The 11741-nt window shown below is 52.0% G+C and overlaps 1 protein-coding gene across 1 annotated transcript; it reads right to left on the bottom strand.

The window, feature by feature from the left end:
* Nucleotides 1-2031: 2031 nt before the first annotated feature.
* On the bottom strand, nucleotides 2032-4140 carry TMEM125 (transmembrane protein 125). Its single transcript, XM_071809850.1, has one exon. It carries the CDS (start codon nucleotides 3858-3860, stop codon nucleotides 3198-3200), a length of 663 nt encoding a protein of 220 aa, XP_071665951.1. The 5' UTR covers nucleotides 3861-4140; the 3' UTR covers nucleotides 2032-3197.
* Nucleotides 4141-11741: the final 7601 nt, after the last annotated feature.

Genomic DNA, 11741 nt, shown 5'->3' on the forward strand with positions numbered 1-11741 from the left:
CATCTGGCATGAGCTGGGAATACAAGCGGGTCAGAGCAGAAAAGGAGGAGCCTTCTCAAGGGGGGTGGCCCCAGGAAGCTGCGGAAGGGCAGCAGGTGAGGCCAGTGGATGGGAGCAGTAGCAGGTATGCAGGCAGGCTGGTTCCAGGGTTGCCACAGGCAGCTGCTGCTGCTGCTGCAAGGCTCAAGGATCGGCCCTACCACAGGGCGAAACAGCTTCTCTGTAAACAAACCAGCCAGCACCAACATATTCGGAGGGCTTTGCATGTGTCCCATGAGCTCCTTTCAGGGCCATGGCAAGATTTTGGGTTCACAGAGCAGTGGTAAGAAGGACTGTTGTGTCTAGGTCCTTAAGCAGCAGGAGATGCATGCACATCTGGAGGTGGGAGTTGGATATCAGGAAATAAGTACATGCATTTAGGGGGCTGTGGTGGCATTGCCATACTAACTGATAAACCAGATCAATAGGGACAGGAGCGCTGCCATGATTTCTGCCCTAAGCTCATCCTGTGCAGAGCCCAGCTCTGCACAGCCCTTCCACCTCTCATTCCACAGAGAGGCCAGCACTCAAGCATCAGCCCTCAACACCGTCAACTTCCACAGCACTTTATTACGTATTTTCACACATACCACAGGGATGGAGAAAGGAACAACCCAGTACTGCTGTAGAGGTGAGCCAGTGCCTGGGGCAGAGCAGGCTGTCATCGGGGCAGCCAGACACCCAAAATGCCATCTTTGGGACAGCCTGTTGGTAGCTGTTATTTCATTACACTGCTGACACAGCCCCCAAGCATCCTTTTCTGACACAAGTCATGGGCACTTGAGGCACATTTTGGAGGGGCTATGAGGGGTGGGAGGATTCACAGTGACATGGAGGCAGTACAGACCTGCGAGCTGGGCACAGTCATGCATCTTCACAGAAATGCCCAGATGTGCAAAACAGCTGGCGTGCAGGCAGCTGTGGGCTGTCCACACCTGCAGCTGGGAGTGACCACCAAAACACTGGCGCAGGCAGAGGTGGCGCAGCTTTGCACAACTGCACATGCACCGACACAGATGTGCAGAGGAGTAGCAGCAGTGATGGTGCAAAACTGTCCAGCTCTGGTCTGTCCCTCCCTGCGTATGCAAGGAGGTCGCTGCTGGATCTGGGGTCAAACCGCCCAGAGGGAAAGAATTTGGAGAGGATTTAGCACAGAAAGACCTGATCTTAGTAACATGCTCTGAAATCTTGAGCAGATAAAGAGAGAGGAAGAAACAGCAGTTTAATAAAACCTATGGATGATGTGAAAGTGACAGAGAAAAATGTAGAAAAAACATAGATCCAGAAAATGTAAGCCAAAATGATATTCCCATACTTTGGGGGAAATTATCCAAGGCCTTGGTGGAAGGAAAGCCAGCAGGAGCAGGACAAGAGCAGGTGAACGCACAGAAGTGCCCTCATGTGAACTGAGTGCATTGGGGATGGTGTGGTCTGGAGCTGCAAAGGGATGAAATCCTCACTGTCCAGGATATACCTGGTGGGGTTCACTGCTGCTGAACTCTGACACTGCCTCCAGGTGTAATATGGACAGTGATTTGTGCTGTTACTAAGGGAATGAGCTACTATCCGCTTCCAAATAGATCTGCTACAAGGCATGAAAAAAGAATAGCTCAGTCTTGTTCCATTACAGAGGGAACTTAGTAAATAATGAGCAAAAATAACAGCTGGGGCAGAGCAGCTCAGTTAAGGGAGAGACGAGAGCTGACAAGAAGATGAAGGCTGCAGAGGAGCAGCTTCACTAGGAGGTTATAATCTGTGTCTGTGGAAAGAGCAGGGAAATGATTTGTGAGTCTATGGAGGAACTGAAAATTTTGACAGGTAAGGTAGCCTCAAGTCACAGGAAAAGCTCCCAGGGGTGAGATGTTAGTCTCCCTCTGGGAAAGGCACCTCAGTGATAGACACCTTGTAGAGATAAAACACCAAAAAAGCTCCAGGTAAGGCTCAGGCAGCAGCAGCAGCAGAACTTTTCTGCCTCGCAGCAGCTGCAGCACTTGGGAGACAGAACCAGTGCAGGAACACGCAGGGGCTGGGACGAGCTGCAGCGCTCCCGCAGCAGCAGAGGTGCCTCTGCTTGGGAAACCCCTGTCTGGGGGCAGCAGCTCTCCCCTCGCGTCGTCCTTGCAGGGCAGCAGTGCTCGCTGGGACCAGACCCAGCCCTGGGCTTCGGGCATCCCATCGCCAGCCCCCAGTGACTGCACCTGGCTGTTTATGGCTTGCATGGCTGCAGCACACTGGTGTGGTAACAGAGCCCCAGCATACAGTACAGCACTGAGAACCTATCAGGGCCCTGACACCAACACCCTCTGATCACCCCTCCAATAAACCACAAAATATGGTGGGCTGCAGGAAGGTAATATTGGAACAGATCCTGGCATTGCAAATACAAACGGCATTTCATGTGAGGCCTGGCCATGCTGGGGGCTCTGCCACACAGAATCCCACACAAATCCCACGCTCCCTCCCACAGGCACACATGTGCTGTCTTGGGAGCAACCCTTGCAGCTGTATTTGCCCCCCAAGCTCCCTTTGCTTGCACTGGGCGCCTGCTGACACACAGAATATTCTCTGCCATTCCTCAGCTCCTAGAGGCTCTGCTTTGCTCAGGGGTCCCACAGCCTCAGAGTGAAGTGGCACACGACACAGGGCATTACAGCATGGTCGATGTGTGCCCACCTTCACGGGTGCAGAGGCACAAAGCACTGGTAGCAGCTGAGACAGGGGACTGAGCTGGCAGCTCTGCATGGAGCACAGGGTAGTTTTATACTGCCCACAGTCACAGCCTCTCCTGCCAGGAGGGTGCACAACACAGCCCCAGGAGCTGCAGGAACCAAGCAAGTACTGGGGTCCCCAGGGGTACAGGACAGGCTCACCTTAACTCTGTGACAGGGTCACAGCCAGGTAGGCAGCAGCTGTTGCAGAAGGCTTTGTGGAGATAAAATGCCAACCAGGGCAGTGCTGCGCTCCTAATGCACCCGGCCACGGAGCCCATCCAGACAACCCAGGTCCCTGCTGCACCGTCAACCTGGGCAATGCAAATGCCAGTCATCTTTGAAAGAAGTGCAAGGCACCCCAGAACAGTCGTCCTTCCTTGGGGAAAGGCCAGCACAAGCTCTCCTGACGGGTTGTATCCAGTGAGGCTCACGCAGGGGTGTCCTGGGTCAGATGAGGTTCGCCATGCTGGAGGTGGGAGGAAGCCGCCTGTTTGCAGTGAGGCGGCCGGAGATGGTGAAGACACGGATCTCGCCAGTCTCCAGGCTCCCAGGAGCAGCCCGGCGGCAGGAGGTGCAGAGCAGGTAGAGCAGCAGGCAGAGGAGGATGGCACTGCCAGCAGTCAGGAGGACAACCCCACTGGTGAACATGCTGGCCAGTGGCCGGGCAGGGCTGAGCTGCATGGTCGTGGTGGACAGTGTGGTGAGCACGACCCCACAGATAAGCAGCACCAGGGCGCTGAGCAGCAGCACCAAGCAGTCTGAGAATCCTCCGCTCTTCAGGAGCTCGATCTGATCCCGACTGCGGATGCAGTTCATGTCCTGGATTGCAGAGCTCAGCAGCTGCTTCAGCAGCACAAGCAGGGCCAGGAGGCAGAGCGTGGTGCCCACCGCCAGCCGCCACTCCCCAGAGCGGCTGCTCGTGCTATACAGCAGGATGATGCCCCCGATCCCGCAAGCCAGGATCAGCATCACAGCCATCCCATAGCACAGGATGGACTTCTTGGGGTCCTGGAACCACCAGAGCTCCACGTGCTCATCCAGGATATTCCTCTGGATGTGATCCACGTCTGCAGGGGTGCGGGGGGTGCTCATCTCTGCCAGCTCTGGCATGGTGGGCAGCTGGGTGGGGAGGGCACGGCAGGGTGGTCACACAGATGAGGCTAGATCCTTACAGCAAAGTGGAAGGTCAAGACAGCAATGATTGCGAAGGCAGACACATTTCTCAAGCAGGGATGCCTCTGTCACATGGAGCCTGGTGGAGCCCCCTTCTGCAGCAGTGCCACCTGGAGAATTATGGTCCATGTGCTGAGGCTGAGCCCACCCTCCAGGCAGGGCTGCAGGACATAGTGGAGCATCCCCAGAGCAGCATCATAAGGGAACTACAAGGGCCATGTCCTTCCTTTCCTGTGTGCTTCATCTGAAAGAGTCAAGAAGAGAAGTTAGCATTAAACAGAGACTAACCATGCTCCCCTGTACCAAACAATCCCCTGCCAAACCCTGGGCCTCGGTTGTTCAAGGGTGGCCTGCAGACCTTTTCCTCTCCAAAGCCCCGTGCACTGGAGCACAGGTCAGCAACATGCGCCTTCCTGGGAGACCTCCATGCACTGCAGGGGGGCTCAGCTGCCCCAGGGGTGAGACTCCTGCGCTCAGAGGCTGCTGGCACATCACTGCCCACAGGACTCTGCCCGCAGCTGGTGCTGGCAGCAGGGCAGGGATGGAGCAGGGGCAGGTCCTGGCTGGGATAAAGCTCCATTCACATCTCTGACTTCACATGCTCCCTCATCAGCATCAGCCTCTTGTCACCAACTGGCTCTGCTGCCCAGAACGACAGCAGGAGGTGGGGGTCAGGACTGGGGCTTAACCCTTCCAGTCCAGTTGTTGGAAGAGTTAGAGCTGCCCGGTCTGCATGTCCTCAGCCCTGTCCCTACCCCTGCACCACCGGCGGTCCTTCCTGCCTAGTCCCCTACAGAAATGTGATGGTTACTTGTCCAGTGGCCTCAGCGCTTCCCTGGAAAGCGCCCCCAAACAGCTGGGACCTGGCACCCTGCAATTTTGCTCGCCTCTCTGCTCCTCTTGGTCCCTGAAGCCCTCATGGCATCACCAGAGGGGAGCAGGGAAAGGCACCAACGCTGCAAGGTGGACTCCCTGGTGCTGGGCTCAGCTGAGCTCCCCTCAGCACAGTGCCTTGCTCAGCCCGCAGCCCAGCTTCCCAGGCTGATCACCTCCTCATTGTCCTGCCCTCTTTATGCTTCTCTGGGTACTGTTTTACTCCAAGTATAGAAACGATTTGCATTTGTTTCATGTAATGACCCACTCCAGCATGTGAGTGCTCCAGCGGGTCCCACAGCACCAGAGGGACCCTCCAGCACGGCTGGTACCCAAAGCAAGGAGAGGTGCTGAGGAGGATGGCATGGGGGTGCTGAGTTATGGTTGAACCGTTGAGATGTGGAGCAGACCCCGGAGACCCCTGAACTGCCTCCCCAGTCACCTCCAGACCATAACAACACACCCTCAGCCATCACAGACACATGCACACAAACTGCTCGGAGTCCCACAGGAGCCTGTGGTGGGGACAGGAGCTGAGGCAGATCCCCTGTGTCAGAGCTGTCACTTCTCCTGGGTGGGAAGACAACCACACAGCACCCTGCCTGCTACAAAGGGCTCTCCAGGAGCCCACCAGCCCAGCCACACACACCCTGCCTGTCTTTGTGCCCTGCTCTGCATGCACTAGGACTCTGGGCTCATTACGGATGGGTGGGGACAATTTGTGACCTCCACGCATGGCAGCTCTGCACACACCAGGGATCTTTGCTCCCACAGCTCTCCCCATCCTCAGACAGTCTCCACAAACAGCATCCACTTTTGGCACCGCCTTTGCTACCTGCAAACGCCTCACAATCCCCCTCCATCGGGGACAAGCGAAGGGTGGGGGGTGGGGGTGGGAAGAGAGGACAATAGTGTGGGGGTGCCCGAACCAGACACCGCCTGACAGTGTCAGGCCAGGCTCCTCCTGAGTCACTCCCCGGCTGTGATGGAGCATGAGGTCACTCTGGACGTGGCGCGGGCACGCTGCCAGCTGGCAGCACGTGTCCAGGAAGTCTCTAACCATGGAGGGCTCGCAGGCCCAGGACCCATCGCACCGTGTGAGCTCATACTGTGCTGTTTCCCTGCGCGACTGCTGGTGCTCGAATTCCCTGGGCGGGGAGCAAGCTGGGGCATGGAAACCCAGGCTGCAGAGGGTACCCCTGCCTGGAGATCGGTGGGAGATCTGCAGCTCCTGGCTAGAGCCAGGACAATCAGAAAACATCAATTAGAGGAGGGGGGAAAAAGCTGTGGTTGAGTATACTGATTTGTGCCTGCTGGGATGCGCTTTGATTTTGCACGAGGCAGCAGATACCTTGTGCTGTCTGCAGGTGCCCAGGACACATGCCCCTGAAAAGGTCATGATATCTCAGGGCACTTTCAAAGGAGAGAGATGAGATGTTGAGCCTGGAGACATTTCACAGCCTATGCAAACGAGCTTGGTGCTAAGCACTACTTCCTCCTGCCTTTCCTTCTCCAAGCACAGAGGTGCCTTATCTCGTCCTTACCAGCAAACGGGTGAGTCTAGTAGATAGCAGGTTTGTAGATTACATCGAGATTTTGCACTAATAAAACATAAAGCTTGAAGAAGTGCAAAGTCTGTGGCCTTCTGCTGCTTGACCGAAGTTGTGCACAGGAGTTGTGAGTCAAACAGTAAACAATAAAAAACACAACAGTACAAACCGCAATGGGGAAAAACACGACCAAAAAGCAAGCTACAGCACTGCGTTCTCATGTTACTTTTACAAATTTAACCATTTTAATTCTTATTTGCTCAGCAGAAGGTCATGGAGCAAGATAAAACATCTGGCTGCAGAACAAAATAAGGCATGACCTCTATGGGCACACATTTCCTAGTGTCATATTCACATCTATTAAACAAATTATTTGGAGAGGCAAAAACTTCCACTGCCCTCATGGTTTCTTTTGTCTGTTTGAAAATGCTCTGGGAATATTATATTTTGCTCTGTAAGCATCCACACTCGCTTGGCCTTCAGAACAATTCAGGTGGGATGGGACTTTGTGAAGTCACCTGGTCCAACCACCTGCTTAAAGCAGAGGTAACCTCAAAGTCAGACTGAATAGCTCAGGGCCTCATCCACTCGGGTGCTGGATACTGCCAAGGATCCACAGTCCCTCTGGGATCATTCCAGTGTTTAACCATCCTCACCATGAATAATTTTTTCCTTAAGTCTAACTATAGTTTCCAATTCCTCAGCATTGGTGCATTACCTCTCATCCTTCTCTTGCGTACCTCTTAAGAAATATTTCAAACCAGAACAAGCCCTATCCTGGTCTGTTACCCACCGCTCCTTGAAGAAGGGATGAAATAAGATCTCACAGCAGCTTTGCTGATCTGGTTTCTTGGCATTGTGCAGCACATCAGTTTGCCCAGATCAGACTGACAGGAAGGGAGGAATGTGCATCCTTGGAGAAGGACAGCCTTTTCACATCAGCTGCCCCCCCTGCAGCTCTCCTTTGGGATACCTGCTCTCACTGGTCTGGGACAGACCATAACACAAACCCTTCAGGAGCTTCAGGCAGTTAGACCATCAGATTAGTCAGTCTGACAACATGTACCATATCAATCTCTACCATTTACTTTACACTGAACCCAGTACCTTCAGCTCTCCCCTCTTCATGTGTAAGACAAAAAAGAAGAGGACCAGCCTCATCACATAATGATTTCTGACCGAAGGCCACATCTCAGGAAAAACAGACAGGCTGTCCTTCCCCACCGCTGGCCGGCAGCTGGGGAGGAAGAACAGGAATGCACTGGGAACGCAGGAAAACAAATATGTTAATGTCTTAGCTTTTTTTTTCTTTTTCCTTTCTTTTCTCTTTTCCTATTCTGACAACATTTAACTGGGATTTCAGGGTCATCATCAACTAATTTCTGGCCACTGCTGGCTGCAGGTGTGAGAGATGTATGCCTGCCGACCGCCTGGGAATGGCATATGCCTTTATTTATTTAGGGACAGGCTTTTTATGTCTGACTGTCCGATATCTGACAGACACGCCACAGACTGTATGTTAATTAATATTTCCATTTCAGAGCCACATACAACTCAGTTCTTGAAATATTCCCCACTTCCCCCGTCTCTCCCAACCCAGGGTACACGATGAGATGTTGCTTACCCACAGCATCCAGGAGGGGAACCCCGAGGGTGGGACAGGCTCCTGCAGCGCTTCCAGTCTTTGGAAGGGTTTTATGCAGCTGTGTGGGCTATGTGAGCATCATGGAGACCAGGGTCTGGCAAGATTTGCTGCAAAATAAACAATAATACATAAAACGATTTGCACAAGCAATCTAGATGAGAACCAACAAAGCCTTGCAGCCTCAAAGAGATACAAGCCATCTCCTTCCCTGCTTCTCCAGTCCATCACAGCTTACTCGCTTCTTGGCTAGGTCTGGCCATAGGCTGTTTGGGATGGACTCGCCACCACTTTGTGTCTCATGTCACCCCTTACCCAGCTCCACAGAAACCTCTAGCCCAGAATAGGCATCAATCTTTTCCCATCCTTTCACGCAATTTTTCCAGCTCAAAGAGAAGCTCATAGGTCATGTTTTATGCCTGAATTACTAACAATGCACAGAGAAGCAGTCCTGAATTTTGGAGTGCTCAGGGCCTACCTGTGCCCCTGGGAGCGGGAATGCTGCTGCCCTGGGATGTGTGGGAAGGTTCCTTCTCTTCTCCTGATAACTCAGGAGTGGGGTTAGAGGAATTTGCAGGGAATAGGAGTAATGTGGCTTTTATATGGCATCTATCTGGCTCAACAAAAATCCTGGCAAGAGATCCACACTATTCTGGCTGCTATGTCAACCACCAGTTCCCAATGCTCATCCTTTCTGGGGCTGCTCAAAATCCAGGCAAACCTACGCAGCCTATATTTGGGGAGAGCCTACCCTCTCTTCTCTGCCAGAGGGATAATGCTTTCCCAGAAGCGAGCATCCCTCCCACCAGCACTCCTGCCACCAGACATCATTCTGGAAGCCCTGGGGAAGCCCTGGGTGATCGCAGATGGTCTCTTTCTTTCACCAACTCTGGGGCCTCTGGCGGTAAGGGTAGTGGAGGGCTTGTTGCAATGGGGTCAGTGTGCAGCTGCTTTTTACAGGAATCTGGAGATCTTTGGCACGCTCCATTACAAAGTTTCATGTTCCCCTTCCTCTCTGTGACCCCACAGAGCCTGTCCTGATGCACTTCTGCCAAGGGGGACCTGGGAGTCCTGAAGGAGCAAGAAACTCCCGAGCCTTAAGTGCTGAGAGAAAACACAACAGCGCAAGGAAGAGATGATGCGGAGGCAAGAGGCAGAACCTCCTAAGAAGCATGTCTGAAGCAACCCCAAAACCTGCCAGCAGCTGCTGTTGAAGTACGGTCCTTCCCACACATGCTCGGGTCCCGGGGAGGACTCACTCACCTGCAGCAGACGCTGCCCACACATGAGAGCCCGGCACTGTTCTCTGGCTGGCAGCAATGGTTTTCCTGGGCTTTCCTTCCACTGTATCGAGCTACCGAGGGAACTCACGGGGAGAATCTCTTCCCTTCCTCCAGCAATCGTCCGCCAAGAAACAGGTGCTCCTGCTGGCTCCGCTTCCTGGTGCAGCCAGGCAGCGCCAACGACAGGCTGCAAACCCTCACCTCTCGCCCCGGCAGGTGCATTCCCCAGCAGGGTGGCGTCTCAGCAAACCTGCTGCTGGCCTTGGAGAGGCTCCAGAGCGGTGTCGGCGTGCAGGCACTACCCCTCCCTCCCTCCCCGGGCAGGACCTGGCTGCGCACCCATCCTGGAAGGTGGCTCATTTCCTCCCAGCTGGAGGTGAAGGGGTGCCGGAGCCAGGGAGCAGCTCCCAGGCAGCAGGTAAGAGGAAGCCTGCAGCCAGGTTGGCAGCGCTAGGGAAGATTTGACACATTCAGCAAGTATTTTGTATTACGTGGTATTAAATAAAGTAGCTCCCGCAGTACTGCATAGGCTAGGGCCATCTGGTCGCAGCAGGACTGGATCTTTGTATGGCATTAGTCCAGGCAGGCACTTAAGTCAGGCAAGATGACATTGTGGTTTTTCTAACTGCGGTGCCATCTCCACATCACTGGGCAGCTACAGTGCCCCCCTCCCTGGGAGACGGCGGCATCAGCAGAGCCCACCATGCTGCAAGAGAGCTGACCTCCTGGTAATCTAGCAGAAAGAAAAGGGTGATCATTTTGAGAGGAATTAGGGAAACAGAAAAGGACACATTTGAGTGAGGCAGAGGAAACAAGGGAGTAGCAGGAACATTGAAGCCAGCAGAAGGGGACTCCCAGACTGAGTGCGTGTCCCCTCCTTTGTGGCAGGGCTTAATGACAGCAGAAGGCTCCAGAGGGATCAGTATTGTGAGCCTGAGCAGGAGCAAAATCTCCTGGGAGATGTAGGAACAAGAGAATGGGGCTGAACAACAGCTTTTGCCTGACTAATGTAAATGGAGATGCAGTTCCTAAGTCACATGCTAGTTTTTTAGCAGGCTATGAGAAGGGAAACGCTAATATAACAGATAGCAATTAGTGTGACAACTTCAGGAATTTGTCTGAGGTACAATCTGACAGATCTTTTGAAACTTGTGAAATATCTTATATCCAGTGGTTGTTGTCCTAAACCTAAAGCAACAAATGGTATGTGGTGGATTTCCCTATACAAACATCCTGGAACAATGAGCTTGCCCCTACCCAGAAAAACCTGTCCTTTAGTTGGGCCAGTTAACAAACACGTCAGCCAAAGGGAAATCTTATTCAGCTTTAAAGATAGACATATATTCACTTTAAAAAGTGGGCTGAGAACTTGTAAGAGTATGAGATGCTTACCAGCTCCTTTAGAGAAGTACCAAGAGGAGAAACAGACAACGCAGAGCAAGAGAGGATGAAAGCAGAAAGTATCTTTGCGCCCTGAGAGAATTCAGAAGACCATTAGCAGACAAAACATAATCTGGTTACAACTTAATTCTGAAAACATTTCTACAGCACGTGTGGGAGATTGACCTTGCTCTAGTTTTCCCAGTATAGAATGGGTTTGTAAATCTATTTTGCTCCGGCAGGTCTCTGATAAACCTCAGTTGTGACACTGTGCTGTGCCTGACGTTTAATACTCTCCCTTACAATGTTTTAGCTGCCTCTTAGCCACTAAGATCAAGTTCAAGCCAGCTGCCTACCTAGGCTTCATCTGACAAGCCTTGGATTGCTTTTAAAATCTTCCTAATGAGGGTGACACACAGGCATAGTTTTAAGCATATTAATCACCACTTAGAAATAATTCTTCACCTGCATATGCTTCTTTCTCATATTAGGACAAGGTTCTTATTTTTCAGAAAGATGGCTTCAGTTTTTCTAAACCACATCTATTAAAGCAGTGGCTTCTACCACTCAATTTATTCTGACAGAGTGAGGGGAAAATTATACCACATGGGACTCTAGCAAATTAAAATGGGTGTGTTCTGAAAATTTTAGAGGGAACTGGTTTCTAAAATATTTGCTAATTACATTAATTACATCCTCTTTCTGTACAGGAAGTATCAAGATGATTATATGGGGATGGGGGCAGGAAGAAAAGGTGTTAAGCTACTACATTAACAGACCAATTCCATCGTAACTTCTTCCTTTTGTTCCTGAGAAACCTACGCTTCATACAGGTTAAAGCTGCAAAATGAAAAAAGACTGAAGGAACTTAATTCCATATTAATTAAAAGCACTCAACTGAAGTCTCATGGGTCATAGGAGTTTGTGCAACCAGGTGTGTCGTCAGGGTGTTAACCTGGAAATGAGTGTAGTATCCTCGATGGTCATACAGCTTACACGTTATCCAGCCTTGGCACCACCATCTTCTGTATAAATTATTGTCAGTATGTTGAAAGCACTCAACACTTCTCTACAATTCAGGGTAGGAAAT

The sequence above is a fragment of the Patagioenas fasciata genome, chromosome 6, assembly GCF_037038585.1.
Source record: "Patagioenas fasciata isolate bPatFas1 chromosome 6, bPatFas1.hap1, whole genome shotgun sequence".
Lineage (NCBI taxonomy): Eukaryota > Metazoa > Chordata > Aves > Columbiformes > Columbidae > Patagioenas > Patagioenas fasciata.

What these genes read in the sequence shown, in the direction of transcription:
- TMEM125 (XM_071809850.1), bottom strand. Translation starts at nt 3,860, where the DNA reads ATGCCAGAGCTGGCAGAGATGAGCACCCCCCGCACCCCTGCAGACGTG.